General features: G+C 36.2%; 1 protein-coding gene across 5 annotated transcripts in view; it reads left to right on the plus strand.

Annotated features, from left to right (window-relative positions):
* Positions 1-544: 544 nt before the first annotated feature.
* Positions 545-16,403, plus strand: part of LOC134539123 (golgin subfamily A member 3-like) — an 88,655-nt gene continuing 72,796 nt past the window's right edge. For 2 of the 5 annotated variants that reach the window (XM_063380866.1, XM_063380870.1), the window contains exons 1-4: positions 581-819; positions 2,893-3,015; positions 6,382-6,557; positions 16,274-16,307. In XM_063380866.1, the coding sequence (XP_063236936.1) occupies positions 691-819; positions 2,893-3,015; positions 6,382-6,557; positions 16,274-16,307 (462 nt within the window). In that variant the 5' untranslated portion in view covers positions 581-690. Of the gene's footprint in view, positions 820-2,844; positions 3,016-6,381; positions 6,558-16,273; positions 16,308-16,403 lie in introns of all 5 variants that reach the window. The other 3 variants (XM_063380867.1, XM_063380869.1, XM_063380868.1) reach the window with 3 other exon arrangements.

Raw genomic sequence — 16,403 nt, forward strand, 5'->3', positions numbered from 1 at the left:
ACAATATCTATTAAATATGTAAGGATGCCCACGTCTGCATTATTACAATGTAAGTTTGTGAAATCATTTTTTCTTCAGATAATTTTTGCGCCATATTGGTTAGACGCTCAAATCATTGGCTGTAATATAGTGTTTACATTTTTAAAAAAGTTTTAAATAACTATTTTTAACGACGGATATTCTAATTCATACTTACTAACCATTGTCTAACTTTGTGAAACATCATTATCGCAATGGTTTTAGCGGAACAATAATGCGATTGTGAGGTTAAAAAGTGACTTCATGTACGTCACTGCATGCTGTCTCCTGACAATTCCTAACTCCATCTCTACATTAACATTCGTTCCAATCTTTATTTAGTAGGATGTTTTTAATTATGTTTGCGAAATTTAGTTTTTAGCGGAAAAAATAATAATTGTCTCTTAAGGACAGGTAGATGAAACTTAATATTAAAATATAATTTTATGGTGTCAAGTAGGAATTTTAAAATGTCATTCAAGGAAATAATATTTGAAAGTTTTGGCAACTCTGTTAGGAAAATACCGTTATGAAATTGCAACGGAAAGAACAACAATGCTTATTCAAAATTATGTTTACATTTTGAATTTGGTTTATTTAGAGTTGAAACCAACATTGCCTACTTATTTTGTGTTTTTGTAATTTTTTCTTTGTGTGCTTTTTATAAAATTAATGGCTTCTGTTTTGGATGTGTTTCATTGTGCTCGTAAATGTGGTGAGGTGGAACAGATATTAGCAGAAGTACACAGAATGTACTTAGACCAACTAAGAAAAATAGAAAAATTGAAGGATCCGACAGAGGTAAGAAAAACTATTTAGCGTTGCCGGACAGAGAGACGGAATAAAAACTGGGTTGTTTGGGATTTTAATGATTTTCGGAGTACCGGCAATGAGGACGCAGACGCAAACAGTTTACGTCAAGGCTGACGTCATTACCTTATTGAATAAATGTCCAATGTATCTTTAACAGTGAGATCATTAGAGATGTATGAGGGGTGTAACAATTACCTCGTTTAGGGTAAAATTTCAATCCGGATTGAACCGGAGTGGAGTGAACTCGGAGTGAATGTGTAACGAACATAGACTGACGAAATGCGTTTATGGTAAATATCACAATCCAGAATGAAATGTAAACAAGATCGAAGTTGGAGTCAACATGCACTTAAAATGTTGTACTTCCATCTCTGTCCACACATTCCTCTGCTCTTTTTTTTTTTGCCCGTTTCACAAATTATGCCTGAAATGCAACGAGACAAATAACAAACAATGCAATATAGCGGCGGCTTGCTTGTGCGTGTTTTCTTTTCACTCCAGTCCGTGTTTAAAGTAAAATCTCAATCCGGATTCTTCAGTCCAGTCCACCTCAACAAGTGGAGTGGATTATCTCACTTCACTCCAATTTCAGTCCACAACAAAGTGTTTTAAGTAAAATTTCAACCTAAACGAGGTACATGAGGTGAAGCCACAACGAAATGCAGGGGTGTGGGAAACGGTGTTAACCAGCTCTCAGCAACATCTGCTAAGTTTCCCACTTGTGAGAAATCCGGGGATCTGGCCCGAGACCCAACCGGGGCTGGTTTGAGGAAATCTTTTCGGGAGCCGCTATCATACAAAGAAAGGATGTAGGTGCAAAACATGGACATTAAGGCTCCATTAACATTGGGCTACTGTGAGCGCATCAATAGAATCATGCCACACTGTAGTAACATAAAACCAAACAGAATTATTCACACTGAGTGGTGCATCCACGTCATCAGTGGCCGGGGGGTTGTGCACACGCTGGCATTTTATTCAAGCCACTTCCTAAGGATTCCACACCGAAAGGTTTATGTTTAGAAATGCGGAGGAAATCATAATCTGAGACATGCTTGTAAAAGAATATTGAGTGAGTTAAATATTAAAAGTCACTTTTCGAAGTTTTTTGGATATCCAAATTACCAATAAAATATCTTTTTACCTAATAGTACATGACAGGGTTGATATATTTTATGTTATCGCTCAACAAAGAATCATATAAATCCAATATCTTCTGTTTTATATTTCTTTTGCTGTAGCAAAGAAACAAACAGTGAACTTACTTCTTCCGAATCCATTTTTCTACTGGCAATTGGGAATGTGGCGGAGCGGCACGTTCGCAGTTGCTCGATACAATTCTGTTGCTTTTTACTGCCGCGCCATGCATCCGCACTGTGCGCGTTTTGAGTGGCTCAGTGCGAAGGAGCCTAAATAATTCAGGAGTAGACTTGGAATATTTACAAATTTATAGTCTCAAATACTGTTATTTAATAGTTTCAGACAAATTTTAATGAAAGAAAAGTTTAACACACAAATTAAAGTATTTAAGTAAACATAAATATCCCTTACAAAATAACATTTTAAAACTTTGGGCTCCGGAGTGGCTGTCACCCAGCTAAATACTCCTCTAAAATTAAATTCATTTAATTAGTGAATTTTAGGCGAAGTGAGTTTATTATAATATTAAAAAAATTATATTCTGTGGGAAATCCTGAAACTACTTTGAGTAAATCCCCATTCTGTGGGAAACACCCTGTCTGTGGAGAATCCTCGTCCTGTTGGGAAATACTGTTTCTTTGGTTAAGTGCAGATTTTCTGGGCTTCAGTACTTTGATGTTATAAAATTTCGGGTTCAACGTAAGTGGCTTTCGTTTGAAGATGCTGAAAATCAAATTTGTCTAATGTAATTTAAAAAAAAAAAACAGGGTTCAGTTTACTTGGCTTTTAAAAAGGACTGCTTTTTTTTCCCGCCCCTCTCTCCCAAACCGTGAGTCGCGCTGCTGTAGGCCGTGCCGTGTGCGCGCGGGTCAGTTAAAGGTGAAGCTGTTCAGCATGTGGGTCAGGGACCTGATGGAGCAGAACCAGTCCCTGGCGCAGACGCTCGCAGAGCTGGAGGAGGTGTCCATCAGACTGGTGCTGCAACTGGTCGAGCAGGTCGCGGGGCGTCGCGGCTCCCCCGGGGATTGCGACACGGACACCGACGTGAGTCGTCTCGCTGTTCGGTCGGAGACAGTCGTTAGTTCTCATCTGAATCAGGGACGTAGCAAGGGGTGGGGTCCTGGGGGTCCGGAATATATATATAAAATAAAATAAAAAGACGGAAAAAAAGAATTTGAATATAACCAGAAGGCGTAACAACAAGGGGGGGGGAGGGTATTTTTACCCCCCTCTAAAACTTTGTATGTAAAATAAATTTAATCTCACTTTATGCCAGAGATGACTGAATGTTATGTTTTCATGCACTTCAACTGTCAACAGGAAATAAAAAGCTTTCTATGGGTGCTAAATTTTGTTTAGCGCATTCTATACTGCATTTTTATGGACACATTTGGCATGGGAAGATTTGCAGACAGCAGTGTGTAATCAATTTTTAGATAATAAAACTGCTTAAATAGCACCATTTTCCACCTTGAAATACAAATTTTCCCGGGGGAGGACCCCCGTAACCCCCGCTTCAATAGGGGGGATTGATGATCCTTTATAAAAAGGTATATTGCCCCCCCCCCCCCCCCCCCCCCCCTTTTGGAAATTTAGTTGTTGCGCCCCTGAATATAACAGCAATATAGCTACATAAAGTTTGCAATGATATCATTTTGGAAATATCATTGTAATTCGTAGTGGGCAACATTAGTGTATTTTCTCCATATTACATTTTTTGTGTTTCAAAGTATAGGTTGTATTTCATGCCACTTTGCACATGTGTAAGGTTTGTCTTTCGTACAAATTTGAAATGTGTGTTTCATATATTTATTAACATTAATATATATGTATTTATGACTTGTCTTAATGGAAACAAACATTTGACTTCAGAACAAAATATAAAATGTCCGGCTTTATTTTCTCAAGCTAAATCATTACTTAAAAAATCTGTGTGTGAAATTGGGGTACTAAAAGTCTACCTACTATTCCCTGAGATTTAAGTGTGGCAAAAAATTTTCTTTTTAAAATTCCAAGAATTCAATTATAAAGAACACGTACTCATAAAAAAAATTATGTAATGGTTATACTGGGCTCTATCCTTCACAAAATCCTGGCTATAGCCCTGATTGATTGAATGCTTTTGAAATCTACTCTGAAATAAATAATTAACAGCTGTAAATGTAAGGAAACTTATTCAAGCACTGATACGCACCCAGTTAGGTTGGTAACATTGCATGTCCTACATTTGTATATGATGCAGCATGTAGGCTGGTTTTGACCCCATGGTGAGACCAAAGTGGATTCAGAATGAAGGCCAAGGGAGAGTCAATTTAAATTTTCTAATGTTAAATTTTAGTACATTAAGAATTGAAATATTTAGTACATTTTATTTGAGGTTCAAAAACATCTAGTTATTTATAGCACTGCAGTAAAATAATACTTAAGTAAGTTTTTTAAACTACGATAAGAAATTAGGTGGAAATTTAAAAATTATTCAGGGTTTGAGGGGGGGGGGGGGCAAGCCCCCTTCCTTTCTGAATCCACCAGTGTGGTGAGATAGTCATGGCATGAATGGAACTGACTAGGCAAGATGTTTCGGCAATGGTTAGTCATTGGTCTTTCTCAGTACCGAGGTGATAAGACAACACAACAGACAGTCCTGAACTTGTGAAGGAAATTTTCCACATATGAAAAATCCTCAACTCATTAGGGATTCCCAAGACTTGTGGCCAGCCATTCATAAGCCCTAACCACTGGGCAAGTAGTTCTATAAGTCTGTCTGGTTGACTCTTTGACCACTTAAAATATGTGCATTTTTGGTTATGTACATCACTGCATCGACATACAGAGAGGATGGGGGCAGGGCACCAGTGGAACCTCACTTGAGTTTATAAATATTTTTTTTAATGTATTTGTTCACCCCGTGGAATTACAAGGTTTACCATTGAAAAAAAAAAAAAAAAAACATTGGAAAACTTACAAGTTACGTTATGGCCATGATAATGTTTTGGCTTGAATTTTTTTGTGGGGTTTTTAAAAAATTGTAACATGAGTAATGTAGAGGGAGACTGACAAAACTATTTGCCCCTGAGCCCTTAAGCTAGAGTCACAATGTCGCGACAGACACGACTAGTCCATGCTCAATAGTGAATTAAATACATGGTCGCCGTGATGTCAACATAACGAATAACGAGCCCCGACAGCCCTCAAGAAGTAGATTCAATTTCAAATTGTGTCTTGACGTGCTATACGACGAAAAGCAAAACTGAAATCTTACAAAACTAAACTTTGAAAGTACTATTTACCGACTATGTAAATCTTCATGCTGAAAAATTTAATTTTGTTTTATGTATGGGTACACTTACATATTTGTTGTGTGTGTTCAACTGTGTATGTGAAAGGATATCATTGTGTATATGGTTCATGTTATCATTCTACATTCTGTCAAGATTTTATTTTAATTATTTGCATAGCTAACAGCAGAATTAACATATCTATAACTCGCTTCCTTGTATCTAAAATAAACTTAATCTCACTTTACCTCAGAGATGACTAAATGTAATGTTTTTATGCACTTCAACTGTCAACAGGAAATATAAGCTTTCTACGAGCGCTAAGCTGTGTTTAGTGCATTCTGTACTGCATTTTATGAACGCTTTTGGCACGGGTATATTTGCTGACAGCCATGTTAGAGTTTGCCTACACTATTTACTCTGTTGTGCTGGAACAATGTACGACGTCTAATTGGATTGGTCGTGCCATGTCCGTTTTCACATTGTGACTCCAGCTTTAGTTTTACTCAAAGGCCCTGACTGCATTCACTAGAATAAGATTTAGTGTCAGAGCAACATTTACATATTTCCAACAATGTTAACGTTTAGTCTTGCTTGATGCATTCCGACAATTTTTTTTCTTCATAATATTTCAAAATGGGAAAAATTATTAGCCAGGGAAATTTGAAATTTGGGTCAGGAAAGGTCAAGGAAATGTATCACAGATTTTTGTGACATCCTGAGCATTTCCCTGCTTCCTTGTTGACTTGTTTCACTCTGCTGAATAGTTTCGATGTTCTCATGAGGATCTAGATGACTTTGAGGAATGGGTATGAAACTCTTAGTTTGGTAAAGTCAACAAATATGCTTAGTTGTATACTGCCCATAACCATGCTCATGACCATTCTAACGCCGATTTATTGTAATAACTGCCGTAACAGATCCATGGTCTGTTCTCCCCTGAACGTACGCAAAAAGGTTGATCACAATGTTGCCACATGTGCACGCTGCCCTGAAGTTCCCTAGCTACCAACTTGTGAATAACGTAACTACTCTGCTTAAAGCTAAAGGTCTCGATACGCAACAGGCTCCATGCACACGACGGTAGCTGTGGAAGTGTTTGGCGGTGGCTGCAGCGGCAACCCTCTCCGTCCAGGGACACACCCCGGCGTCTCTGCGGGCCCTGGTGCGATGCCTGCAAGTGGACATAGACTCCCTGCTGGAGCTGATCCACCGCATCAGGACGGAGGGCTCGTGGGACGTGGGCGGCCTCGTTTTCCACCAGGTCACGTACGACGACATCTTCGGCAAGGACGGCCCCCCAACCGGCCCGTGAGTACGCGTGCTTGCGTCACTTAAGAGTGGTATATACCCCTTTTTAAAACCAGTTATACATGCGTCCACTACTAGCCTATTTTCTCGAGAATTATGATAGCTACAGCTTCCAGATTATTAATCTGACGAGAAAAGTAATGCAGTTTTTCCAATATAGTTTTATATTTTGAAAATCGTGACGCAAAATATATTTAAAAAAATGGTAAAAACAAGCAATTCGTTGACGAATTTCTAGTTATTCGATGAGAAAAATTAAAATTTGAATCTATATTGGAAAAGATTATATTTTTCTGAACAAAATGGTATATTAAAAGTATAAGGTCACCGCATTAAATATCAGTTTATTTGGTTAGGAAAACTGGCTAATTTGGCATTTTTAGTGTCTGCCTTGTGCTGCTCAACGTGAAAGTTGACGCCAAGCTCCGGGAAGACGAGCAGGGTGGGGATGACACTGACACGCCTCAACGTCGCCCGCTGTAGGGGAAGTGCTGATCTGTAACGGTGATAAACCTCCCTCCTCCCTTCAACCTCCTCCCGCTACACAGCAACACCGTTTCTCTGAAGGATTCATAGTCCAGGCATTTTATGAGAAAAAGGGGTCGATTTACGGAAAAATTGCAAGAAAAAGTTTTATTATATCAAAATTTGCAGAAAAATTTGTAGAATAACATATCCAAAATCCACCGAAATCCACTTTATTTTGGTAACGTTTTTTCCGGGATTTGTCCCGGAAAAATGCGGAATAAATTAATAACTGGAAAACGGTGCGTTCTACGAAGAAAGGTAGAGACACTAAAATTAAAGAGAGCCAAATTTACCATAACATACAAAAAATTTACAAAAATACACTAATAACTACTATTTTTTTTTCTGGAATTCGTCACGGAAAAACCTAAAATATTGAAATAAATTGAAAATAGCGCATTTTACAGCAAAATGTTTCAGGACAAAGTTAAAGTACACAACGATTTTCATAATATATTACAAATTAACAAAAATCAACACAAAATAGGTTTTTGGTTTTCCAGAAAATTTCCTGGAAAAAAAAGGACAAATCGAAAACGTATCGTACGTCAAAGAAAGTCGTGACTAAAATTAAAGACTTTTTTTTTGTGTTAAATATAATTTAATTTCACCAAAATCTGCTCATATATATAAATGTATATATTTTTATATGTATAGTTTTTTTTGTGACTCGTCCTGGAAAATCTTTAAAAATTCAATAAAACGAAAACGGAACATCGTATTGAAAAAGTTTCGGTGGGACAAACAGAAGCACACAAGATTTCCTTTACCAGATCCTAAATTCACTGAAATCTGGTAAATAGATTTTATTTTGTGATCGGCCACGGAAAAAGTATTGAATATGTAGGCAAAATAACAGAAAGCATTGTATCCCATGTCAAATTGTCAGATCCGAACTATATTCATTTTCCATAATATATATTTAAAGTCACTTAAATTATATTCCTTTTTTCAGTTAGTGATGTGTTAAAACGTTTTTGAAATCTACCAAAATTATATTCCAGGAAACAAAATCAGACTCATTTCAACTGCTTATCGTTTGAAAGAAAAATTCGACACGTCCATTCTCACAAAACATACCATACAATTAAATTTACACAAGATTTCCAGTGACCTGTATCGAGAAGAAATAGAAAAATATACACACATTGGGATGCACTCTAACACTCAATACTGAATAAACATGCATTAGGTAACATACATAAGTACTTTAATTTAAAATATAGGTTACCTAAACAAACATTAACGTGATTTTATATTTCTATTAATGTTAACAAACTGATCCAACAATTCGGAAAATTACCTACATATAAGCTCGAAATGTTATTTAACAGAATCATCCTGTTTAAGAGTGGTATATACCCCTTTTTAAAACCAGTTATACATGCGTCCACTACTAGCCTATTTTCTCGAGAATTATGATAGCTACAGCTTCCAGAGTATTAATCTGACGAGAAAAGTAATGCAGTTTTTCCAATATAGTTTTATATTTTGGAAATCGTGACGCAAAATGTATTTAAAAAAATGGTAAAAACAAGCAATTCATTGACGAATTTCTAGTTATTCGATGAGAAAAATGAAAATGTGTAACTATATTGGAAAAGATTATATTTTTCTGAACAAAATGGTATATTAAAAGGTCACAGCATTAAATATCTGTGTATTTGGTTAAGAAAACTGGCTAATTTGCATGGATATGTAGGAACACCCTACCTTAAAAAGCCGTCACAGTAATTGCAGTCCTCGGGAGGTAATTCACGGTTTTTACAGGTTGATCCATGACAGTTTCCACAAGCCGAAGAACATGAGATGCCGTGTTTCCTAGAACTGTAGTTGGATGCACCGCAACCATCTTCCTTGCAAGTGCACCTGATTACCTTAAAAAGGCATTCCGGAACTGTTGGCTTGTCTGTCGAAATTGGCAAGAGAAGGTAGCCACATTTTCTCCATCCCCATTCTTCTGGATTCATCTTAATTCCCTTCCATTCTTGTATCTGATAGAAAACCCTTAAGAAATGGAAACGAGCTGAAGCACTAGTTGGAGGTAATTGTTCTGGTTGTACACATTTGGAACTAGTAGCTGCATTCTCACTAAACACTTTACAACGCAAAGTGTCGAGTGTGTCACTTCTTGACCCATTGTACAGGCGTACTACAGCTGTTCTGCCGATTTTACAGTGTCTTCTTTTGACACACTGGGAATACTATCTGAAATACTTTCGCAAGTTGCCTGAAGGCACTGTCATTCTGGAGCAGATCCAATGTTTTCCCCTTTCCTATACCATAGATGTGTGATGTGTCAAATCCCATGAATGCATGACAGAAAAGAATATTACTACAAATTTCATCACCGAGCTTCAGCTTTAGCTCCTTAATGTGATATGTTTTCTTCTGCCTTTGTTCACTTTTTAAACACAAACAGTTATGTGTTTGTGAGCCAAAGTAGTAGAGTAAAAGGACAAGTAAATCTGTGTCTGTTCCTATAACTATTGTCAACTGTTATTTTGCACATTTTAAAGCTTCTTGGACAATGTAAATATCTGCATCACCTGGTGCTTCAACAACAGGACATTCTGCTTCGCGTAAATGTATTGCTAATAACCTTACAAATTGTCCTTTATTTCGCTCGTTCAAAAGAAACATATCTTTACGGAGTGATAGATGCATTTCTCCTGTGAATTCAACTACGGGTGATGCATTACCTCTTGTTCTTCTCATATGTGCTGTGTCTTTAGTACTCCATATCCATCAAATACAGTAGTTGCTAATCCATAATTTTTCAAGATGAAACTCACGTACAGCTGAGCGATCTCGTTGTATGTTGCAGTATGGGGCCAAGGTAACTGATGAAGTAAATATCCTCCGTCAATGACATATTTAATTTAATTTTATATATTTTATCGTTTGCAGAGTTATAACACATGGATACATAAAATCACTCAGTACAAGGGAATGGGAATTCAATCGTATAAATAGTAACTACATATACCAGCCAGGACAATAGTACACAAATTTTAAGCACAATTTGATAAAGGTCAATTATATAATGCAATTTTTTTGCCCATAATTTAATTCACGATTTATTTTGAAGTACAGTGCACGATTTCCGTTTTTTTTTGCTTTCGATAACTTTTTACCGGGACATTTCCTGAAAAACAAAAAAAAATTAAATGTTGATCTGTGTTAAATTCTCATATATTATGATAAACATTGTTTACTTTATCTTTTTCCTAAACCATTATGCTGCAAAGTGCACAATTTGCGATTTATTTCATTTTTAATATTTTTTCCGGGACTAATCCCGGAAAACGAAGCAGAATTTATAAGCTGATTTTCTTGAACTTTGGATATGTTATGGAAAAGTTAATCTTCTTTAATTTTTGCCTCTACAGGTTTTGTCGTCACATGCACCGTTTTTGAGTTATTATTTTATTTCGTGTTTTTTCCGGGACAAAACCCGGAAAAAAGTTACCAAAAGAAAGTGGATTTCGGTGGATTTTGGATATGTTATTCTACGAATTTTTCTGCGAATTTTGATGTAAAAAAAAACCTTTTCTTGCAATTTGTCCATGTTTTTTTCATATCTTTCCTGGACTATCATGGGACAGACGATTTCCTTGGCGAGTAGCTTGAAAAGAATCTTCACTCGGTAGCAAACTACATTGTAAAAGATTTTTAAGTCTGCTGATTCGTTCAATGGTTCGTTAATGCTGTTTGTGAGCTTTCGCATAATATAAAAAAGACGCAATTATCTGTTAGTCGGTACGCATGGAAAAAAAGCAAGACAAATTAATCAGTAAGTTAGGGCGACTTTATTTAAGTGTGAAACGGAAGAAAAGAAGACCAACGGATCTGATTGAGTACCAGAAACAAAGGTAAGATATAGCGATACCGATATTAATTTTTCTTTTATCAATGTAAAAGAACACCGGAGAATTCCAAAACCGGCTAAAAACTATTTTAAGAAACATATTTTACAACTTAGTTTGTACAATGCATTTAATTTTTTAGAAAAATCCGAAGAGTTGAAGAATATGGTGCAGTTCAAGAGGAAGTCAACAGCACAATAACTGATCCCCAAACAGCTAACTTGACGGCTCATTTTTCTTTACCAGGATCAAGCAACGCAGGGAATGAAAATATGGTTCTGAATCCTGATGAGGAGTAAGTAGCCAGTGTTTTATACTACACAAACTGCGAACTGTATTTAACGATAACATTTATAATTAGCATTTTATTACGTTCAGAGTCTAATGAAAGGCTTAAATTTTTCATATAAATAATTTTCAGTTCAGTAATTGAACTTCTATGGATTTGTTCTTGGAAAAATATATATATAGGCCTAGTGTTACGGACAGATTAAAGAAAAGTTAGATACTCGGTATTACTGTTGTATGCAAGTCATAGGAAGTTATTATGGCTTGACGACGATACATACGTCATCGATTATCAATTTCAATTAGTAATTTTAAAAAGTGAACTAATAGGGCATTTATTCAGTCCAAGAAAAGTCCATGTGACGTGAAAAATACTAGTGCTATTATAAAACAAGCCGAAAGATAATTAAATTAATCAGTATGGGTGAAGTTATGAGGGTGGGGGAATAATTGCGAGAATGGAAGGCAAGCTATTGATAACTCACTGTGTTCGGTTCCAAAAGACAGTTTCTTCATCCCCCACCTCATTTCCCTTGTTTGAGCGTGTCTCAGTTTACAAATGCGTTCGACTATCAACAAATTATTGTGTTACTTGTGGTAGCCGCTAGCTGGAAAAACGCCAGGAATCCTTACTGCTGTATGTTGCAATATTCAAGTGCGTCATTGGGTGATTGTCCATGTTTCCTTATAAAAAATATTGAGTGCGAAAAATTTTCGCCTCGTAGGCTTTCTAGTAAAGGACGATATACAATATGGCTCTCCTGCAAACAAAAAACATTCAGTAAATATATGATGACAACAATTATTATTGTTCCACGTAGCCTTTCCTTTTTTTTGAATGTTACTTCTTTGTATGCAAGTTTGTACGTGCATGCATGTGTATGCCCGTATCTCGTGCTGTACCTACATTCTGGAATTAGACTTGTCATATTAGTGTACAATAAAACTCTCTTACATCATATCCCACATTTACTGATTAGTTTGCGAACAGTGGTAGAGTTTATAGGCAGGATTATAGAATTAACTGAATATTTCACTACCTTTAAAGAGTAATTCATCAACATTTTGAGCGGAACACACAACTATAAAATTGTACTCAAATATGAGAGCCAAAATAGGAAATTTCGTTACTTTTGGAATTTTGATACTCAACATGTCACAAATATATTTTGTTTTAATCTTTGCAGGACAGTCACCAAATCGTACGCCAAACTTCAGCCACCAATCCAACTGCTGGAAACGGAAGCCGGTGTTTTTCATTGGTCCACGGAAGTGTCTGACACCATCATCATAGAAAACATCAACATCGTTGAAAACTTAATAAAATGGCGTATGAAATGAGCAGTGTTCAACAGGAAAGAAAGGTATTTAGAACAAACATTTATTGCTGATTTAGAATTTTTGTAATAAAACGTTTGAACCTATTTGAATCCAACAACAACCTGCTAGAACCTAGTAAGAGCCATAATATACTCTCATGACATACTTAATGTTCCAGCAGTACAACATGGCAGGCAGTCCGAAGAAATAGTCATCAAACAGCTAGAAGACCAGGAAAAAATTAATATAAGTAAAGCTGGTCTTTTTATTGACCAAGAACACCCATTTCTTGCCGCAACACCCGATGGCCTTGTTGGCGAAGGTCGTCTCGTAGAAATAGTGTCCTGCTTCGGCATATGGAATGGACATAAATGAAGCCATGCGAGAAGGCAAAATAAAGTATTTGAAATATTCTGAAGAAAGTCCTACTGTCATTTCATTTAAAAAAGATCCTGAATATTTCTACCAAGTCCAGGGTCAACTTCACATAACCAGAAGGGATATTTGCTTGTTTGGCATCTGGACTTCGAGCCAAAATAAATTAAAAGTACCTATTGGAAATTTTCAGAGACGACACATTCTGGAAAAAAAAAAATGGAACCAAAACTCGTTTTATTTTACACACAATGCGTTCTTCCGGAATTAGTTGATCCTAGACACACAAGAAATATGGAAATTCGGGATCCGCCGCACATAACAGAGGCTATCAGAAGTCATAAGATAAAATGCATGGGAAAACGAAGATCGTCCAAAACAAAACCGAATATTACACCCTGATTACATTAAACGTGAACATTTTTCAAGCTTTTGCAGAACTTTCAAGAAAATGTTGGTCTTGGATAATCATTCAAACTAATTTTTATAGTGACCTGTTTGATTTATCAATCTAAGTCGCCTGCTCACTTTGCTTCATAAACTATCACCTTTCATACTGGAAATTATTCTTGCTCATTGTTTCTAGAACGTTTAACCATGCCAAGCATTTTCATGAACCTTCATTTTTAGTATGCCAGCACCTACGTGTGCATAAGAAAGTATAGCCCGTGTGGTCACGTTCAGTGGCTACCTAGAGAATCATTACCGTAATTATTTTGGATATGTAAAAAAATTAAATGTCTTACCTATAATGTAAATTTTAAAGCTGAGTTAAGCTTTCCAGAATGGTTAAATGCTCAAGTGAGCAATGGTGTTTAAAATTATAGAAGACATTGCTTGTTTAGGTGAATAAATACTGAGGTGTTCGTAACTGTTACTTTTGAAGGAAATTAATTCATTTGGCAGCCAATTGAGAAATTTTGTAAAATTTTTAAATGAGAAACAAGAGAATTTCATAAAAAGAGTGTTCGGTATGCATAAACTTCTTGTCTGGTAAGTCCTAACAAAAAGGAGAAACGAAATAAATGTATAATAGCGACCATAAAAATATTTTGCTTCAGTGGTAAGCTGAATTAAATTCTGTGTTTTGTTGTTTTAAAAGTGTGTGTGCATTAAATCGAATAGTATAAATGCCTGTCTAGTTAAAAATATAAAGCTTATGTACATTTTTTGTGCGTCACAGGTAAAAACCAATTTGTGTGTAATTCTACTAAACTTGTTTAAATAATCTGTTGTCGTTTACTGTATCGGATTTGTAAAATTATTTCTATTTAAGCATTTGTTTCTCTTAAATACCTCTCTAAAGGCCATCTACATACTTTTAAGATTGTTGGACTTTTCTGCAAACTGTTTTGAAAAAGGTTTTTGTGATGTAAAAATATTTGTGTTTAAAATGTCTATTATACCGTACAGTTTTTTTTTTAATTTGTCTTTCTTGGAAGTAACTCGTGCCCACGTTGGTTTAATTTATAGTGCTCTTTTTAAATTTATTTGTCTTTTATAACATAATGAACATTGTATATTGGTGTGAAACAAAATGTATGAATTACGTGTGAAATAAATACATGTTTTATAATGTGGAATTATGTAACGATTTTTTGTATAGTGCCTTTTTAAACCACGTCCAAATAAAATATATGCTACCTGCATGATAACTCATTGCCATGACACAAGTGAAACAATTACAAATGAGATTATTCCATGTTATAAAAACACGAACACTTTTTTTAAAAAAATAGTACATAATATGTATGTATTTCGAAAAGCTTTTACAACTATCATTGACAGATGCGAGTTATAAAAAATACATAACATCGATTCGGAAAATATATTTAACTTCGGCAAGATTTGTTTGCAGAATAAGGTAATTTCATGTTCCTTGGAGGATATGTAACGTTTAATATCCACGTGACTTCGAAAATTACGATGTAATATCACTTTTCCCACTTCATGTAAAAGTTTGTGTTTTTAGCAAAAACATAGTAATCCATTTTATCTTTTTTTTTTTTACTTATGAACTACTAAACACGCGTAAAAAAATGCTACCATTACGACAAACATACTTTTCGCGTTATTTGACATTTGTGTTGAATGAAACGTTGTGTGTAGCCACTAGCTCGCGCGGCGCTCCGCTCGTACGGGGAAGGCAGGCAGGCAGGTAGCAATGCTGTCGAGACATCCCGACCCGTACCGCGCCGTCATGAGGAGGGAATGACCATGGAGTGAGGGAGGGTAAACCGAGTCTATCCCCTCCACCGACATCATTTCGCCAGGACGCGCTCCTAGTAGGCCACTCCTCCAAGGCTAAACTCCGCCCAGGCTAGAAGTATTTTGTGCTGCTCGCGCCGGATTCTGAGTAGCCGCTTCTCTATATACCACTCTTAATGCGTGGCGACGTCTGTCTCTTGGCCAGACACGGTGCCTCGAACGGCCAGGTCGCAGTTTTGGGGCCTTTTAACAGTGGCCATAAATAACATTTTGAATAACAGTAAAAATTCTCGTTATTTTTCTCGTATTTTCTTTCATTTTGCATTAGGTAGAACCTGGTTAAGTAGGCTACAATAATTGATTTAGAGGGACAAATAAAAAATTAAAATAATTCAAACTCAAAGGGAGCGTGATTATGTTCAAAACATATGTTTCTTGTATGTTGCCTGCAGTGGTGTATCCAGGGTGTGTGCAAGGGGGTAAGGATCTGTTTCCTTCCCTTCCAAAGAGAAAAAAAAAACAAGGAGGAAGGAGTGTAGTTAGAAAATTTGTAACTAATACTCTTAAACTATTGTTCATTTTTTTCTTTATTTTATTATGGTTTTATTATTGTGTGACACCATGCACCCTCCTTCCCCATGAAATATGGTGAATACAGAAAAATACCCCACCTTTAGTTGTCTAGGTGTAATATTTCCCAGATTCCCTGGTTATCCCAGATTTTTCGTTCTCCCGGATCAACTCCGGTCCCTGTTGATCCGGATTATTCGGGTTCTACTGTATGTTATTTTGGGTGTTAAAATGTATTTGTGTTTTGTTGCTGTGTTTTTCTGCAACATCATCATCTGACGTTAAGTCCTCTCTAGCTTTCATCAGGAACAAACATTTCATGTAGTTATCACATTGTCAATAACATAGATTATTATTAATATTTTTTTTTTAAGCTGAAATGCGTTAGGTATTTCATGTTCCATATTACAGGGCTCTTTATCAATAGACATGATTTTTGGCTCAGTTTTATTAAAGCACCAGCAAATTTATTTTTGCTGTGAGAATTGTTTACAAAACTTTTAAACATTCAAACAGGTTCTTTTAAAAAAAAAAATGTAAATTGCCTTATTGTTGCAGGTCAAACACAGATGCACTTAACCAGGCAACAAAGGTGAGTCAGACACTGTGGTTCTGATCTTGGACATAACCAGTTCATCGTTTTTGCAGCAGCCCAGCAACGTTCCGCGAAGGGGGGGAAGGGGTGGGC

The sequence above is a fragment of the Bacillus rossius genome, chromosome 14 (assembly GCF_032445375.1).
Source record: "Bacillus rossius redtenbacheri isolate Brsri chromosome 14, Brsri_v3, whole genome shotgun sequence".
Classification (NCBI taxonomy): Eukaryota; Metazoa; Arthropoda; class Insecta; order Phasmatodea; family Bacillidae; genus Bacillus; species Bacillus rossius.